The sequence below is a fragment of the Prionailurus bengalensis genome, chromosome C1 (assembly GCF_016509475.1).
Source record: "Prionailurus bengalensis isolate Pbe53 chromosome C1, Fcat_Pben_1.1_paternal_pri, whole genome shotgun sequence".
Lineage (NCBI taxonomy): Eukaryota > Metazoa > Chordata > Mammalia > Carnivora > Felidae > Prionailurus > Prionailurus bengalensis.
In genome coordinates, this window is record NC_057345.1 from 130,033,878 (window position 1) to 130,053,983 (window position 20,106).

The window sequence follows — 20,106 nt, forward strand, 5'->3', positions numbered from 1 at the left end:
ATATTAGTCTAATCTGTACTGCTTAGGCAACTTTTGGGAGACCGTGTTTATTTCCAAACAGCATTTTTTTTAAAAAAATATTTATTTATTGGAGGGGGGAGGGGCAGAGACAGAGAAAGAGGATTTAAAGAAGGATCTGCGCTGACAGCCCGGTGCAGGGCTTGAACTCACGAACCCTGAGACCATGACAGAAGTCAAATGCTTAACCTCTTAACTAACTGAGCCCCCCACAACACCAATTTTTTAAAGAAAACCTGACAAATTCGTTTGTCCAAAGGGGGAAACTAGCATAATGGATTATATAAAGCTATACTGGAAAGGAATGATTAGTAACTGTTATGGACCAAGTATTTGTGTACCCATCAAATCACATGTTGAAAGCTTAAGCCCCAATATTATAGTATTAGGAGGTGGGGGTCTTTGAAAAGTGATTAGTTCATGGGTGTGGGGCCCTCATGAGTAGGATTAGTGCTCTTAGAAAAGAGATTCCAGGGAGCTTTCTTGTCCCTTTTAACATGTGAAAAGGCAGTGAAAAGATGACTATGCAAAGAAATGGGTCCTCCCCAGACACCCAATCTGCTAGCACCTTGATCTTGGCCTTCCCAGGCTGTAGAATTCTGAGAAACAAATGCTCCTTGTTTAAGCCACTTAGTGTATGGCGTTTTTGTGATAGCAGCCCAAATGGACTAAGAATTATGGAACTACGAAACAGACACCTTTGAGAGTAGGGCTATCCTATGAGCCAATTTCAAATTTTTCAATAAGTGTTATATGGGGAAGAAACTAGAATCCTCCCATTCAGTTTAAGCAGTACCCTGTATAAGTTACAGGGAGGCAGATTTGGGCTGAACATAGTTTGTGAGAGCACTGGTTAGGGATTTGAAATATTAGAATTACATTCCCAGTCCTGCCCCTTCCTTGCTAAGCATGCTTGAGCAAAGGACCCAACCTCTCAGAATCTCAGTTTTCTCATCTGTAAGATAGGCAAGCCCACAGAGGTGCTTCAAAGTTTAAAATCCTATACTAAGTTAGAAAAGATCCATATAATTCCTGGCACATAATAAGAACTCGATAAATGGAATCATAGTTGTATTTTAACAGAGTCCCCCAATAATGTAAAGGATGAAGAGCATCTGACGGTGGAGAGTAGCTCAATAGTGAAAATGATAAAGTACAATTTTAGTCATTTAAAATAACTGAAAGCCTACTGTGGGCAGCACACATCATGGAGAGTTGTGACTCAATCCTTGTCTCTATTAGCTAGCAATCACATAGGGACTAGCAGGGGGGACGAGGCAAGTATGTTAGTAAACCCTAACATAAAGACAAATGCCATCAAAGTTGGCTGTAAGAGGCTGAAAGTTAAGAGCACAAGTGCTAATCCTTTTGGGGGGAATATGGAAGGCTTCATGGAAATGGTAGCCTATGAAGAGTAGGAATATTTTCAGTGGGTGGGGTAAGAGGAGGAACTGAAGGAGGGGCCGTTATGTGGAGAGGGGTAGGAAGGAAAGCACAGGGATACATCCAGAGAAGCAGCACAGTTGGAAAGGACACACTGGCAAGTCCAAAGGAAAATGAAACAGAAGTCTGGATGATTTGGGGCAGGGGGAGAGGGTGGTGGGCAAAGAGTGAGTCTTGGACTTAACTTGGGGTATGGTGGAGACACAGTACACATTTTGCAGGGAGAGGAGTGACTTTATCATTACTGTGCTTTACAAAACTGAATTTGGCAGTGGCAATAAAATTGGCAAGGATCTGTGTGTCGCCTAAGGCACGACCGCCAGGAAGAAAATAGCAGAGTAGGTCAACAACAACAGCAACCAGAATCTCAAGTAGGACAGAGGCCCTGAGAACAGGGAGGAAATCCTTAATGAAACATAAATGAAGGGCTGACTGTTGGAGAAAATTTGACAAGGGACGCAGGTGATGGTCTCAGGTGAAGAATGAGTTTTAATTAAAAGCAGGTTTTAGTAGGCACTTTTGAAGTTAAGGTCAATGACATTTCTTCACAGCTGAATACACCCTTACTAAATATTTGTTTAGTAGATGAATATGTAAATGAATGATTTGGATTGAGTGCTTAAGAAAAGAGCAGGGGCGCCTGGGTGGCGCAGTCGGTTAAGCCTCCGACTTCAGCCAGGTCACGATCTCGCGGCCCGTGAGTTCGAGCCCCGCGTCAGGCTCTGGGCTGATGGCTCAGAGCCTGGAGCCTGTTTCTGATTCTGTGTCTCCCTCTCTCTCTGCCCCTCCCCCATTCATGCTCTGTCTCTCTCTGTCCCAAAGGTGAATAAATGTTGAAAAAAAAAATTTTTTAAAAAAAAGAAAAGAGCAGAGGTGGTAATGAAGAACCAGAAGCTTGTGAGAGTCAGTTTGAGGAAGACAGGGCTGGTTGGATAGACATGGCAGTTGAGTAGCGTATATTTGTATGTGTGTAGCCCTAGGAGCTAAGCTAGCACCTGGTGGTCAAATCCAGCCCGGCAACTTGTTTTTGTGCAGCCCATGAGCTAAGAATAACTTACATCTTTCCATGACTGGAAAAAATCCAAAGAAGAGTAATATTTCATGACATGTGAAAATGACATGAAACTCAATTTCAGTGTTTTTGTTTGTTTGTTTGTTTTGTTTCTCATCCAGAAGGGACCAGCTTGCATTTTATGGGAGCAGTAACAATGTGCTAAGCATAAGGTACTTGTTATCCACATAATTCTCACTAAAACCCTATCAGATTTTAATTCATTGTTCCCAGTTTACTGATGAGCAAACAGAAACTTGTCTTTCAGCCAAGGACACATAGTTACACACTACACCCACATGAATCTGCTTTTCTGGGTTTCCCATTTTCTCCTAGGATAAAAGCACACAGTTCTAAGAGTAGTGGGACCATGAGTGCTTAATATAAAGGGTTTGTTGAATGCTTGAAGGGCAGTTTTGGAGCTGAATCAGAGCAGAGGAATGGCTTAGGCAGATACATTTCTAAGAGAGGCATATGAATTCACTCATTAATTCTTACAACTCTTCCATGAGTTGCATACTATTTTTAACATCCTGTGCTGGAGAAAGAGTGGTCTTCTTCAACACCACTTCCCAAGTAAAAGCTCTGGCACATGAACACTCTAACACTGTGGGTCTCTGATAGGTGACACCACTAGGCTGCCAGAGGTTCATCCAACCCTAAGTATAAAATCTCATGTTCAGAAGAATTTAAGGAATGATTTTTAAGGACTTGGCTTTTACCCCTTCTCCTGCATTTTGTGCCCTAAGACTACTCTCATTCCCCTGATTCTTGCCCATACTCCAGCAGGCTTCTCACACCTTCCAATTAATAGTTTCCAGGTCCCTCCAGGATGGTTTCTGCTAAGGAGACTTCCTGAATCACAACAAACCAGCATTTGAAGAAACGCAGTGGAGGAGTGTAAAAAGTTCATGTTCTGAGAAGGGTGAAGGCAAGAAATTCTCCTGTAGAAAGCATGGAGGCGGACATCCATCTTCTGTCAAAGATTTCAGCAGGGGTATATTTCTGAAAGTGGTTTGTAGCCTTGTAACTGGCTGTTTACCCTGTGTTTGTCCCCTTTGGCCCTTAAAGCAGCCACTGTCCCACTTGGAATTCACTCCTGGCAAAGGCTGACAAAACAGGAAGTGATTAGAATGGGATCAGTTTTTATGACTTTCTGAACTTCAGACGTTTAAAAACAAGTTATAACAATGGATTTATTGCTTTGCTTTACCACCTCCGTTTCTTATAAAGGAACACTGCAGGGGTTAAAGTATCAGCTCAAAGTCCTGCACAAATAACTGACGTAAGAATGTGATTTGCACACCAGCCTTCGTTGCATGTTAAACCTCAAAGCAGGCTTTTCTGGCATGGGTGGGGGGGGAGTGGTTCCAGAAGTGGGGATAGGAATTGGTGGGGGTGAGTAGAGAGAAAAGGAACTGGGAAGAGGAGGGGAAGTTAAAGCTTCCCCTCCTTCTCTGCCTTCCATCAGAAACCAAACATGGCATCTTCCATGAGGAGCCTGTTTTCTGACCACAGCAGATACGTTGAATCTTTCCGGAGGTTTCTCAGCAGTTCCACGGAACACCAGTGCATGCAGGAATTCATGGACCAGAAGCTGCCAGGCATAATAGCAAGGTAACAAAAAAGGATGTTTTTGTCAGAGCCAAGCCTCGGGCTCTTTCTATGCGGTGATAGATGGGTCGAGCCCAGCCCTGCAGGCTGGGCGAGGGGATAAGAAGGAGCTACTGATAGCAGCTGCCGCCTGGCGCTCCTCGCCCCCCTGGCGCCCCTTCTCCTGCGGCGCTTTAGTTAGACGCTCGCTTTCAACGTTCACAGGCTCTGATTTGTGCAGTGTTTCCAGCCGCGCCGAGATAAGCGTTAACCATTTGAAGGCACACATCCATATGTTCATTTGGGAAAAGATACAGATCTTTGAGCTCAGATTTTTCAGCCCTCCTCCAGATTTTACGTGTCTCAAAAAAAATCCCAAACGGAGAGTCTAGTATTCTTTTCATTAGAATCAAATATAAATAATTACCAACTCCTGTTTGCCCCTGAGGATTGAGTAAGTGCTTCTCAGTTCTCCTAATGTCCATTTAAATTCACTTCTGTACTCATTATTATAGTTATCACTCCAAAAAAAATTGTCTTTTCCTTTCAACTTAATATTAGCAATGTGGTTCTTAAAAAAAAAGCATTTTTCCATTATCAGTGGAACTCACTAGCTCCTATCCTTCTTGCAGACTTCTTTTTTTGGTGATTAATGTGTTCAATTTGTGCCAGAGCTGATAAGCATTACGAGAGTAAAAGATTCCACATGCTAAAGATAATCAAATCACCTATCTGGAGGTGGATTGCTGTAACTTACTCTGCTTCAGGAAATAATGATAGAAAACTGGGAAGAAATGACTGACTGTGGATCCAATTTACAACAGCAACAGAAACTGATATTTTATCTTTTGCTGGATTTCTCTATTGTAGGCCTGACATTCTTTCACCAGGACAGTACCTTTGCCTGATCACAGCAGGCATTGCTGGATGTGTAGGGGATTCCATTCCCCTATTTTTCTTTTTACTGTTAAAATTTTTTTTAATGTTTATTTATTTTTAAGAGAGAGAGACAGCCTGACAGAGTGTGAGTGGGGGAGGGGCAGAGAGAGAAGGGAACACAGAATCTGAAGCAGTGTCCAAGCTCCAAGCTGTCAGCACAGACAGTCATGGGGCTCAAACTCATGAACCTCAAGATCATGACCTAAGCTGAAATAGGATGCTTAGCCCACTGAGTCACCCAGGCGGCCCTCCCTTTCTGTTTTTTTGTGGTTCAGTTTTTACTTTTTTTTTTACGTTTATTTATTTATTTTGAGAGAGGGAGAGAGTGCATGCTCAAGTAAGCAGGGGAAGGGCAGAGAGTGAGGGAGAGAACCCCATGCAGGCTTTGCACTGTCACTGCAGAGCCCAACACCTGGCTCAAACTCACAAACTGTGAGATCATGACCTGAGCCGAAACCAAGAGTCAGACTCTTAACCTACTGAGTCACCCAGGTGCCCCATGGTTCAGTTTTTAAATGTTTTTTTTAATAGAGTATTATATAATTTATTACTAATTAATAAGTAATAGATAATGATGCCAAAATCAAAGCATACAGTACAGATAACTTCTTCTCTAGGAACTAATAATTCACTTTTTTGGGTCTTTTTGCTCATTTATAAAATTAAAGGTAATGACTTAATTTCCAAATTCTTTTGTAGTACTAAAGGTCTGTGTTCATGTCTGTAGTTTATCCAGATCCTTGGTTTTGTTCGGTCATCAGTGGCTTGAATAGGTACCATGAATGGTTATAACATAATGAATGATGACCCCTATCTTCACAGGGTATACAATCTAGTTGGAAATCTTGAATATAGAATTTCTGAAAGACTGTAGAACTTTCAAAGGCATAATTAAATTTGCATTGCAGTGGTAAAAAATACTGAAAATATTGCAGAGGTAAAAATTCCTAGCCCTACTCACTCCTATCTGACTCCCACTCTCCAGAAGCAACCACCTTCAACACTTTGAAATATTTCAGTTGTTTCTTATGAAATTTTCTTTCCTAATTCTAAATAACATGTTATTCTTGTCTTTTTTAATTTTACTGCATTAAAATAGCTAAATACGCACATTTCCTCCCCTATCATGTCAGTATATTTATTTTTTTAATTAAAAAAAAATTTTAATGTTTATTTATTTCTGAGACAGAGAGAGACAGAGCATGAGTGGGGGAGGGACAGAGAGAGAGGGAGACACAGAATCCGAAGCAGGCTCCAGTCTCTGAGCTGTTAGCACAGAGCCTGACGCAGGGCTCGAACTCAGACCGTGAGATCATGACCTGAGCCGAAGTCGGTTGCTCAACTGACTGAGCCACCCAGGCACCCCTCATGTCAGTGTATTTATGTCAAAATTTTTGGTTAAATAATTTGACTGTTTATATCATTTTGCCTATGTACATATTATTCATAATTGAATGATGAGTTATACTACAATCACATTTCCTTTCAGGTATTTTTTTGTTTTTCCTAGAGATAACTATTGTTTTTATTTTAGTTTCTTTTCTTAGTTTTCCATATATCTACTGATGTGAAAATGTTGGGGTTTGGGAAGGAACAGATAAGAAAGAATTCTTGAGACGTCTTTGGTGCAAAAGGTGTTTTTTAAATTTTTAGTTATTTAATTTTTCATATTTACTTATTTTGAGAGAGAGAAAGAGGGGTGGGAAGGGGCAGAGAGAGGCGAGAGAGACTCCAGAGCAGGTTCCATGCTGTCAGTGCAAAGTCCTACACAGGGCTTGATCTCACAAACCATGAGATCATGACCTGAGCCAAAATCAAGAGTCAGACACTTAACCGACAGAACCACTCAGGTGCCCCAAAGAAGGTGGTTTTATTAAAGCACAGGGACAGGACCCAAGGGCAGAAAGAGCTGTACAGGGGTTATGAGGAGTGGCTGATTATATACTTTTGAATTGGAAAGGGGTTAGAGATAGCATTAAGCGTCTAAAAATTTGGAAGCAATGTTTCCAGGACCTTGAGGAACTAGCTTTTGTTAGGAAAAGGTCATTTACTACTATTTAGTTAAACCTTAGTCAAGAGACCCTTCAGATGTATATCAAAGGACCATCTGCTTGGAGGATGATTGCTAACATATATCTGGGGAGAGTAGAGAGAAAGGAAGATTCCAAAGGAATTTTTATATATTAAAGGAGACTTCTAGAATCCTGAAGTTCAGGCTAATGTTAAGCCAACGCTGCCTTTTGCCCTTAGCAAAATATTAACATCGAGGTAGCTAAGCTCCTTGAGGAAGGTCACTCTGTCTCAAGGACATGTCAATGGGCTGTGAGTTGTAAGGAAATTTAATTTTTTTCTTTCGTTCTCCACATCACTATCACTACTTATACCCCAAGCAGAAGTATTAATCCTCTCAATACAGTCCAGCAGATCAAGACATCTGTTAACTTTTCCTCATGGGAACGTCTATTCTGGAGCTCTGTTCATTTTTTCAGTCTGTGGTGATTTGCTCTCCGTCTGCTATACAATTATTAAGATAATTTATTTCACCTTCTAGATATTCTCTTCCCTTCTCTGCAATATTGGATTCCCTAATTCTAGATCTCATGCCATTCTTTTCTTGATTTCTTTTGGATTGGAAACAATCCCCTATCTGTAGGTGAAGCATGGGGTGGGGAGAATTCCAGTATAGCTGTAAATAATAAAGTTTTTTGTTGTTGCTATATGTAATGCATTTAGAGCCTTGACTCTAAAGTCAAATAGTAAGTAGTAAGTGGTAAGTTTTCAATAATTATTAATCATTACAATATATGAAATGGGATAATAATAGTGTCTAACTCATAGAAGAGTTGTGAAGTTTCAGAGTGAAATCACCCAGCTGTGCCTGGAATAATAATAATTGCTAATATGTATTGAGTGCTTGTCATGTACAGACATATTTCTAAGAGATTTACATGAATTAAATAATATAATACAACTCCTCCTTAAGCCAGCTACTATTATTACAGTCCTACATAGTAGATGGTATTATTATCCTATTTCATAGGTAATAAAGATGCAGAGAAATTAGACAATTTGCTCAAGGTAACATATCAGTAAGCTGGGATTTTGACCTTGGTACTCTGCTTCATAGCTTCCCTGTGCTATCTACAATATAAAGCAGTTTTAAGAATTAACCAAGAGCATAGATAGAGATGGGTGTATCAGGACTATGATTATGAATGGGAAGATAATTAGAACTAAGAAAGGCAACTCATTCATATGTGCTCTTGACTCTATCCTTTCCAGTTTTCTTAAAAACCTTGCTTCAATCTCTGTTTTTGTCATACTACTCTGTGTAGGCTCTTTCACTTCAGGGGGAAAAAAAATCTAATGTGCAAAGAAACAAGCACTACTCTTTCAGTTCCTGCTTCCTTTTCCCATTCTTACTCTTTCGTCCTATGTCAACAGTCTCTAGCTTCTTCCTCTTTATTTAGTTTGCTTTTAATCTCACTGCCATCAGTCTTGTGCCCTCAACCTTCTTTTAAAACTATTATCAAAGATATTCATATTGCCAAATTCATTGGAGATGATTCCTCCTTTATTTTTTGGTAGTACACTCGGCTACTGTTGACACTACCTATGGCTTTCTAGAGTTTCTCTAATTCTATCCTCTATGAGCTTTATTGTTTTCCTCTTTGTCCCCTTTGTGGGTTCCCCATAATGCAGTGACTTTTAAAAGTTGACATTGCATATCATCCCACTGATCATCTAATTCTTTGTAATATGCTTGGGTGATAAAATCTAGTCTCCTAGTTTTGACCATTAGCTTTATGATGCTAATTCTCCAGAATACATCATCAACCCTGATCTCTCTCCCACTTAGCTTAAATCTTGCATATCCAAATGTCTGTAGATAAATATTTATTAAAAACATTCTTGAGGGTTTTTATCAAGAAAGGGTGCTGTATTTTGTCAAAGGCTTTTTCTGCATCTATTGAGAGGATCATATGGTTTTTATCCTTTCTTTTATTAATGTGATGTATCACGTTGATTTATTTGTGGATATTGAACCAGCCCTATAGCCCAGGAATAAATCCCACTCGATTGTGGTGAATAATTCTTTTAATGTATTGTTGGATTCAGTTTGCTAGTAGCTCGTTGAGAATTTTTTGCGTCCATGTTCACCACGGAAATTGGTGTGTAGTTCTCCTTTTTAGTGGGGTCTTTGTTTGGTTTTGGAATCAAGGTAATGCTGGCCTCATAGAATGAGTTTGGAAATTTTCCTTCCATTTCAATTTTTTGGAACAGTTTCAAAAGAATAGGTGTTAACTCTTCTTTAAATGTTTGGTAGAATTCTCCTGGAAAGCCACTCAGCCCTGGACTCAAGAAAGTAGGGAAAGAAACACCTCATGATAATAAAGGCCATATACAAGACCCACAGCTAATATTATCCTCAATGGGGAAAAACTGAGAGCTTTCCCCCTAAGGTCAGGAACACAACAGGGATGTCCATTCTCACAATTGTTGTTCCATATAGTGATGCAAGTCCTAGCCTCAGCAATCAGACAACAAAAAGAAATAAAAGGCATTCAAATCAGCAAGGAAGAAGTTAAATTTTCACTCTTTGTAGACGATATTATACTCTACATGGAAAACCCAAAAGACTCCACCAAAAAACTTCTAGAACTGATAAATGAATCCAAGTCACAGGATATAAAATCAACGTACTGAAATCTGTGGGCATTTCTATACACCAATAATGAAGCAAGAGAAAGAGAAATGAAGGAATCAATGTAATTTACAATTGCACCAAATACCACAAAAAACCTAGGAATAAACTTAAGCAAAGAGGTAAAAGATCTATACGTTAAAAACTACAGAAAGCTTATGAAAGAAATTATAGAAGACACAAAGAAATGGAAAAACAATCCATGCTCATGGATTTGAAGAACACACATTTTTAAAATGTTGACACTGCCCAAAGCAATCTACATATCCAATGCGATCCCTATCAAAATAATACCAGCATTCTTCACAGAGCTAAAACAAACAATTTTAAAATTTGTATGGAACCAGAAAAGACCCCAAATAGACAAAGTAGTGTTAAAAAAAGAAAAAGAAAGCTGGAGGCATCAGAATTCCAGGCTTCAAGCTGTATTACAAAGCTGTAATCATGAAGACAGTATGGTACTGGCACAAAAACAGATACATAGGTCAATGGAACAGAACAGAAAACCCAGAAATGGACTCACAAAAGCATGGAAAACTAATCTTTGACAAAGCAGGAGAGTATCCAATGGGAAAAAGACAGTCTCTTCAGCAAGTGGTGTTAGGAAAACTGGACAGCGACATGCAGAATGAACCAGGGTACTTCCTTACACTATACACAAAAATAAACTCAAAATGGTTGAAAGACCTAAATGTAAGACAGGAAACCATCAAAATCCTAGAGGAGAAAACAAGCAACAATCTCTTTGACCTCGGCCACAGCAACTTCTGAGTATACCTGTCTGCAGAGGGAAGGGAAACAAAAGCAAAAATGAACTATTAAGATCTCATCAAGATAAAAAAGCTTCTGCACAGCAAAGGAAACAATCAACAAAACTAAAAAGCAACTAACTGAATGGGAGAAGGTATTTGCAAATGACATGTTGGGTAAAGGGTTAGTATCAGAAAATCTATAAAGAATTTATCAAAATCAACCCCCAAAAAACAAATCATCTAGTGAAGAAATGGGCAAAAGACAGGAACAGATACTTTTTGAAAGAAGACATCCAGATGGCTGACACATGAAAAGATGCTCAACATCACTCATCAGCAGGGAAATACAAATCAAAACCACAAATGCCACCTCACACCTATCAGAATGGCTAAAATTAACAACTCAGGAAACAACAGATGTTGGCAAAGATTCAGAGAAAGGAGAACACTTTTGCAGTGCTGGTGGGAATGCAGATTGGTGCAGCCACTCTGGAAAACAGTATGGAGGTTCCTCCAAAGAGGAACTACCCTATGACCCAGCAATTGCACTACTATTTATCCAAAGGGTGCAGGTGTGCTGCTTCAAAGGGGCACATGCACCCCAATGTTTATAGAAGCACTATTAATAATAGCCAAATTATGGAAAGAGCCCAGATGTCCATCGACCAACAAATGGATAAAGAAGATGTGGTGTATATATATATATACAATGGAATATTAGCAATATAAAAGAATGAAATCTTGCCATTTGTAACAACATGGATGGAACTAGAGTGTATTATGCGAAGCAAAATAAGCCAAAGGAAGATAAATATCATATGATTTCACTCATATGCAGAATTTTTTAAATTTTCTTACTCATATGCAGAATTTAAGAAACAAAAGAGATGAACATATGGGAAGGGAAGGAAATATAAGATAAAAACAGAGGGAAGCACACCACAAGAGACTCTTAAATAAAGAGAACAAACTGAGGGTTGCTGGAGGGGTGTGAGGGAGGGATGGGTTAAACGGGTGATGGACATTAAGGTGGGCACTTTTTGGGATGAGCCCTGGGTTTTATACATAAGTGATGAATCACTAAATTCTACTCCTGAAATCATTTAAATGAAATCTTGGATTTAAATAAAATTAAAATGATTTTTTAATCATTTAAAATGCAAATGGATTGGATTTAATCCAAGTGCTGCAAGTATTTTATTCTTTTTAATGTGGTTGTAAATGGGATTGCTTTCTTGATTTTTCTTTCTGCTAGTTTGTTGTTAGTGTACAGAGATGGTATAGATTTCTGCAATTAATTTTGTATCCTAAAATTTTACTGAACTTATACTTTTAATAGTCTTTTAGTGGAGTCTTTAGGGTTTTCTATATATAGTGTCATGTCCTCTGTAAATAGTGGCAGTTTAACTTTTTCCTTACCAACTTAAATGCCTTTATTTGTTTTTCTTGTCTGTTTGCTGTGCCTAGGACTTCAGTATTGTGTTGAATAACAGTTTTAAGAGTGGAAATCTTTGTCTTATTGCCGACATTAGAGGGGAAGCTTTCAGCTTTTCATGAGAGTATGATGTTAACTGTGGGTTTTTCCTATTTGGCCTTTATCATGTTATGGTATGTTCCCTTTAAGCCCACTTTGTTGAAAATTTTTATCATGAATAAATGTTTAATTTTGTCAAATGTCTTTTTTTTGCATCTAATGAGATGATAATATGATTTTTATCCTTCATTTGGTTAATGTGGTATATCATGTTGATTGATTAGCAGATATTGAATCATCCTCATATCCCAGAATAAATCCTACTTGATTGTGGTGAATGATCCTTTTAATGTATTGTTGAATTCAGTTTGTTAATATTTTGCTGAGAATTTATGAATCTATTTTGGATCTTGGCCATTTTGTTTTGTCTTCTTTTGTTTTTGTAGTGTCTTTGTCTGATTTTTATTTTGGTATTAGGGTAATGCTGGTTCCGTAGCATGAATTTGGAAGCATTCCTTTCTCTTCCCTTTTTTGGAATAATTTGAGAAGTATAGGTATTAGTTCTTTAAATGTTTGGCAGAATTCCCCAGTGAATCCTTCTGGTCCTGGACTTTTGTTTGTTGGAAGTTTTTTGATTACTGATTCAGTTTTGTCGATAGTAATCTGCCTGTTCAGATTTTCTATTTCTTCCTGATTCAGTCTTAGAATCTTCTATTTCTTGGTGTATGATTTGTTGGTATATAATTTTTCATAGTAGTCTCTTATAATCTTTTGTATTTCTATGGTGTCAGTTGTAACTTCTCATTCATTTCTGATTTTATTTGAGTCCTCGCTCCTTTTTTCTTAATGAATCTGGCTAAAGTTTTATGAATTCTGTTTATCTTTTCAAAGAATCAGCTCTTGGTTTCACTGATCTTTCCTATTGCTTTTTAAGTATTTAATTTATTTATTTCATCTCTGATCTTTATCATTTCCTTCCTTCTACTAATTTTGAATTTTGTTTATTCTTTTCCAAGTTCTTTTAGGTGTAAGATTAGATTGTTTGAGATTTTTCTTGTTTCTTAAGTAGACAAGTAGCACTATAAACTTCTTAGAATTGCATTTGCTGCATCCCAAACACTTTGCACTGTCGAGTTTCCATTTTTATTGTTTCCAGATATTTTTTTTATTTCCTCTTTGATTTCTTAGTTGATCCATAGGGTTTTTTAGTAGCATACTGCTTAGCCTCCATGTTTTTTTTCCCCATTTTTTTCTTGTAATTGATTTCTAGTTTCATATGGCTATGATAAGAAAAGATGTTTGGTATGGTTTCAGTTATCTTAAGTGTACTGATACAAGTTTTGTGGCCTACCGTGTGCACTTGAAAAAAAAGGGTATTCTGCTGTTTTAGAGTGGAATGTTCTATATATATCTGTTAAGTCCATCTGATCTAATGTGTCGTTCTAAGCCATTGTTTGCTGATTAATTTTCTGCCAGGATGATCTATTCATTGATGTAAAGGTGTTGTAAAGTTCCCTATTATTATTGTATCACTGTTAATTCTTTATGTCTGATAATATTTGCTTTATATATTTAGGTGTTTCTATGTTGGGTGAATAAATATATATAGTTGTTAATTGTTTTTGTAGTTCTTTTTCTCTTGCTCTATTGCCATGTGATTTGATGACTTTCTTTAGTGTAAAGCTTGGATTCCTTTTTCTTTATTTTTTGTGTATTTATTACAAATTTTTGGTTTATGGTTACTATGAGACTCATATATAACATCTTATGTATATATCAGTCCATATTAAGTATATGGTTGCTTAAGTTCAAACATATTCTAAAAGAAAAACATTTTTACACCCCCCTCCACATTTTATGTATATGATGTCATATTGTATATCTCTTTATTCTGTGTAATCCTTAACTAATTTTTGTAGATATAATTTATATATATATATATAATTTATTTCACTACTTTTGTGTTTCATACTTCATTTTAGCTTTATTTGCTTTTACCAGTGATTTTTTTTCCTTTCATAATTTTCATACTTCTAGTTATGGCTTTTTATTTTCCTTATAAAGAAGTCCCTTTAACATTTCTTGTGTGTCTGGTTTAGTGGTAATAGACTCCTTTAATTTCGGTTTGTCTGGGAAATTCTATATCTCTTATTCAATTTTGAATGTTAACCTTGCAGCTAGATTATTCTTGGTTGTAGGTTTTTTCCTTCTGGCCTGGAAAGTTTCTGGTGAAAAGTCAGCTTATAGCCTTATGAGATTTCCCTTTTACACAACTGTTTTCTCTTGCTGCTTTTAATATTTTCATCTTATCTTTAATTTTTTTATATTGTAATAATTATGTATCTTGAGGTAGACCTCCTCTGCTACATCTTGTTTGGGGCTCTCTGTGACTCCTGGAGCTGTTTCCTCCCACAGGTTGGGGAAATTTTCAGTAATTATTTATTCAAATAAGTTTTCTGCCTCTTCTTTTCCTTCTGGCACTCCTGTAATATGAATGTTAGTACACTTGATGTACAGAGGACCCTTAACTTATCCTCATTTTTTAAAAAATTATTTTTTCTTTTTGCTGTTCAGCATTGGGGCTTTTCACCATCCTGATTTCCAGATTGATCTGTTCTTCTGCATCCTCTAATGTGCTGTTGATTCCCTCAAGTATATTTTTCATTTCAGTTACTGTGTTTTCAAACTCTTATTGGTTCTTTTTTACATTTTCTGTCTCTTCACTGAGGTTCTCATGGAGTTCATCCACTCTTCTTCCAAATCTAGTGAGCATCATTATAAACATTACTCACATTTCTTCATCAGGTAGTTTGTTTAGTTCTTTTTCTGATGTTTTGTCTTCTTCTTTTGTTTGGAACATATTCCTGTGTCTTCTAATTTTACCTGATTCTCTGTGTTTATTTCCACACATTAGGTAGATCAGCTATATTTCATAGTTTTGAAAGTAGTGGCCTTGTGTAGAACGCATCCTGAGGGAGCCAGTAGTGCAATGCCCCATTCACTAAGGGTACTCTAGGGGTATCCCCTCTGTGGGATACATATGTATTCCTGTTGTGACTAGGCTGAAACTACTATGGGCACACTGATGGGTGGAAATAGCCCATAGCCTGGCTGGCTGAGAGACCAAGCTATAGCTTCTGTGGGCTCACTGGTCAGTGGTATGAGCTCCCCACACAGCCCGCCGAGAGGCCCAGCCACAATTACTGCAGTCATACTGGCAGGTGAGGCTGCCCCCAGTATCCTTGGCACAGAAGTCACTTTGGAGGAGAACTGATATCAGCTGGGGTTGTCTTCTGGGTGTGGTGGGGTATGAGCCACTTTGTAGGGGTATCTGATGGGGCAGGTCTGGTGGGGCATGCCGGGCAGTGCAAGCAGTAGATGGAGAGTGTCATCATTGGCCCCTACCAATATCCAGCAAGCTAGGCTGAAGAAGGGCAAGAAAAATGATGCCTTCCAGCATTTCCACTCCTGGAGAAAGCTTCTAAAGGTCCCTGCTCCTCCAACACAAATCCTAAAATTAGTCAAGAAACTTCCTTCCTATATGGTTCAGGCACTTTTCAAATTTCAGTCTCTGTACTGGGTCTCTGATTGAGTGATATTAGGAGCAGAGTCTTGGAGAGCCTGGGTGGTTCAGTCGGTTAAGCGTCCAACTTTTACTCAGGTCATGATCTCAAAGTTTGTGAGTTTGAGCCCTGCATCAGGCTCTGTGCTGACAGCTCGGATTCTGGCGCCTGCTTTGGATTCTTTGTCTCCCTCTCTCTCTGCCCCTCCCCACTCACACTGTCTCTCTCTCTCTCTCTCTTTCTCTCTCTCAAAATAAATAAACATTAAAAAAATAAAAAAAGAGCAGAGTCTCAGTTTCCTATAGCCCTCCTGGCTCTCCTGGAGTTGAGTCCTACTGATTTGCAAAGCAAGATACTATGACAGCTTGTCTTTTTGGTATAGGTTCCATGACAGGGGATGCCTCAGGTGGGGCTTGATCTCCTCACTCCTCAGGAAGGATCTCCATGCCTTTGATGTCCTTCCAGCCTGTAGTTGCCATGCTAGGGTGTTGGTTCCCTAACACATCTCTGCCCCTCCTACCCTTCTCCAAAGGGCTTCTTCTTTATGTCTTTAGCTGTAGAAAATATGTTTTGCTAGTTCTCAGGTTGTTTTCAGGGTGAGTTGTATTATATGTCATTGTGACCTCAGTGTGTCTGTGGGAGGAGATGAGCTTGGGGTCTTCCTACTCTGCCATCTTTCCCTTCTCTTAATATTGGGCTTTATTATCTCACATTTCAACTTTAAAGCAAAGTAGTGTCTTATTCATTTTTATATCCTCAATGCTAAATATAGACACATAATAAATGTTTAATAAACATTTTTTTCATTGAAAGGAAGTTAGCAAGGAAGAAGGAAGGCAGATATACAGTATGAATCTCCTTAGCCTTTTCCCCATCTATAACGAATGGCTTATTAGATCACTAGACTCAAAGGCCCACTTTTTCTGTTCTTACTCTCCAAGCAATCTCTAAACAAATGGTGTTTCCTATTTCTGAGATGTTTATAGTAATGTTTCTAAAAGTCTTCCAAGCAAGATCATTAATGAGTGGGACATATTTTCTAAAGATTTCTAAAGACACTAGCGTAATCACTGACGTGAGTGTGACCTTTCATGTTGGCCTAGTTTTTGTTCACTATAAATTTTTCTCTTCCACTAGAGTTGATAATCAGATTTTACAAGGCACATGGCAATCTTTTTCTTAAACTATATAATTTTTTTTTCAGGATTGGAGATACAAAATCAGAAATTAAGATTCTAAGCATTGGCGGAGGTGCAGGTATGAATAACACATTTTTAAAGTTTGTATTTCACCCCAAACATCATGCTTTTTGATGGCATATTGTTCATTCTTTAAGAAAACTATTTTTCTTTGCTCCTGGAAGAGATTAGCTTATTAAAACTAGTAAGAGCAGGATCACTTCAACTAAGATTAAGGCCCCCATCGTTTTATAACACTTAGGACTTAAGCCTCCATTAGTATCCAGAATATGGATAAGGTATGGCTTTTTCATTCTTTTTTATAAGTGGAAAACCACATAGGATGGCTTTGAGGATAACTTTTGTGCAAAATGATCTAACTGTTCACAGTCAAGGGAAATTTCATTAGACATTCCTTAAGCTTGTGCCACTTAAGTGAGGTCCATGGACTGCTTGCAGCTTTGCAAACTTACTGGACCAGGAGGAGGTAAGAATGCACTGGAATGAAAATCAGTGCACAGCTCCCTTCATTGAGAAAGTATCACTATGGGGGAAAATATGTTTAATGACATAGTTAACTTATACTGTTGTGACCCAACTCTGAGTTGCACTGGCTAAAACTATTTCCTTCCTCTGATTCAGTTTCAAAACTGCCCTCCAAACATTCAGCACACTCCCAAACCCACTTTTATAAGCACCTCATGGTCTCTCTACTCTTTGATCTGTGCTTTCATCCTAGGAGAAAATGGGAAATCCGGAAAAGCAGATTGATATGGGTGTGGTATGAAACGTTGTGCCCTTGGGTGATACATAACTTCTGTATAATCATCAGTAAAATGGAAACAATGAATTATATCTTATAAGGTTGTAGTGAGAATTATATAGATAACATTTATATCATGGTTAGCACATTGTTACTACCTGTAAGGTACAGGCTGGTCCTTCAAAAATAAAACAAAACATTTCACGTGCAGACTTCACCTCATATCAAACTCCTGAGTAGCATTTGTTTTATTTTTAACTTGCTAGTCATCTGGAGATCTGATTTAATATATCAATATATAAAATAGAGTTACATATATTATTCACATATTTATATCTTTCTTTATTTTCTTTTGACTGAGCAATGGCTTAGTATTAGTTACTTCTTGGTAACAAGTCAACAGTACACTACAACTTTTTATATAGTGCCAAGTGTTAATCTCTTTAGTTTCTTAAGTACTCTAGTGACACATGAATGAGTTAAATTGTGGCCCATGTTTACACAAAGATAACCAGGAGCCCTCTAATGGAATAGAATTACTAGTTTTATGTAATCATTTGTTCATTTTTTTCATAAAATATACTGTGTGTGATATAATGTAATGAGGGCTAACTCTTAAAATAATTTTTCTTTATTATCATCTTTCACCAAGAAAATAAAAACCAACAAGGACAAATAATGAAAGATATTATCATGAATGATATTATAGAGATTGTTTAAGCTAAAGTACCCTCTTGTTGCCTACTGATATTCTAAGTCCTAAGGATTATAAAAGGGAATTCATTTCACCAAGACAGTCCTTTCCAGTGAGTTTTGCATATTAGTTTCAGGCATCCAACAGTCACTGAAACTATTGTTTGATAGTGTCACTTGTGCTTGGACAAGAAGTGAAGCCCCACAAGGAAAAGTAATTAAAAACAATCTCTATCATGGCCAAGTTAATTGACCTTTTAATATAAAGTTAATTGAATTTCTAATGTAAATTTATCCAGATGCTTATAAGCTATCTAGAGAAAGGAACATTTGGCCCGCACAGTGATTCCTTACATAAAGGTGCACATAGGAGCTAATATAGAGAACTTACCAAAACAAAGGTAGCAACACTTGGAGTTTTTCTGACTGAGTGCTAACACTGTATTAGTAACAGGCTCTGCCTTGGATAGAATATGGGTGCCTTTTAAGGTTATTCTTCCTAAGAAGCTGATCAGAAATAGAAGAACTCCAAGGGAAATTCAAATTAATGATAACTTAGTTTTCTCTGCTCCAGTAAATAAGCTACATGAAATTAAAATTGATTTATTTAAAACTCCTAGGTCTACATGTTCCTGGCATGAAAGAAGCAGTGTGTTGTAGGGAAAAGACCCGGTTAAGTTAGTTTGAGTGCTCACATAGAACAGGGAGATGCTCATCTGATAACCTGTCACTGCCTAACTGCAAGCACTGTGCAAAAGAACAATGTATCACTTTACAATGAGATACCTTCTGTCTTTGCCTTAGAGAAATGGTCTCCCCACATGTTCTGCAATCTATAGCATGCCTGAGAGTTTTGCATTGTCCTGTGGCTTCAATATCCTTTCAAGTCAGTCACTGAATTCCAATCCATGGCAAACAAGATCATTGGCCCTATCTAGTACTTGTGCTCAACAATGTATCTTTTTTTTTTTTTTTTAGTTTATTTATTTTGAGAGAGAAAGAGAGAGAGAGAGAGAGTAGGGGAGGGGCAGGGAGAGAGAGAGAATCCCAGGCAGGCTCCACAGTATCAGCACTGTTAGTGCAGAGCCCTATGTGGGGCTCGAGCTCGTGAATCATGAGATCATGGCCTGAGCTGAAGCCAGATGCTTAACTGACTAAGCCACCTAGGGGCCCCTCCCATAACGTATCTTACAAGGTTCTACTTCGTTTTTAGCTTAGGGACCTCTCTGGTTTCAGTGTTTAAATGTTCTCTTCCTGGTTGTCCAGATACCTGCAGATCATTTTCTGTATATCTTTGGTGCAAATATTTCCTCTGCATTCATAATGGTGCTACCACTTCTTCCCATCACAACAGAAAAACAAATCAAAAGCAAACAAACTAAAAACCTCTCTAAATGAAATTGATGCTTTTATATCACTTAAGGCTCATGTTCTTTGACAGCCTATCTTTATTTTCAGAAACAGGAGCAGGGGGTACATATGCACCCTTTCTGTCTTCTGCCTCTCTTCTGTAGAGGTTGGTGATTGTGTAGAGAGAGATTCCATAGTTTAAGAGAATGTAACATTTTTGAAAAAGGTGTTTGGTTATTCATTTCAGAAGCTGAGAAATTATTAGGGCTCTGAGCACTTCAAAAGAGAGGAAATTCATGGCAAACTTTTTAATGCCATTTTAAATCTTCCACATCAATTAAATACAATTGATAAATCGCACTGCTAGCCATAGATTATATATTTAATATTAGGAAAATGTATGAAATACGTATGTGAACCCAAAAATAGAGAAAATCTGGAGAAAAACATCATGAAAGGAAATACAGACCATGTAGCTTTTACAGAGCCCAAATGGGAAGTATAAAGTTGTGTTGTGTACATTGCATGAGTTTGTGCTTTAATGAAACACGAGGTATCTGGAATTGCTTTATTCAAGGTCTTGA

The 20,106-nt window shown here is 37.9% G+C and overlaps 1 protein-coding gene across 2 annotated transcripts in view; it reads left to right on the forward strand.

The window, feature by feature from the left end:
• The first annotated feature begins 3,696 nt into the window (after nt 1-3,696).
• Nucleotides 3,697-20,106, forward strand: part of HNMT (histamine N-methyltransferase) — a 46,357-nt gene continuing 29,947 nt past the window's right edge. Inside the window, exons 1-3 of one of the 2 annotated variants that reach the window (XM_043576619.1) lie at nt 3,697-3,797; nt 3,984-4,129; nt 16,743-16,795. In XM_043576619.1, the coding sequence (XP_043432554.1) occupies nt 3,993-4,129; nt 16,743-16,795 (190 nt within the window). In that variant the 5' untranslated portion in view covers nt 3,697-3,797; nt 3,984-3,992. Of the gene's footprint in view, nt 3,798-3,843; nt 4,130-16,742; nt 16,796-20,106 lie in introns of those variants that run through there. The other variant, XM_043576620.1, reaches the window with a different exon arrangement.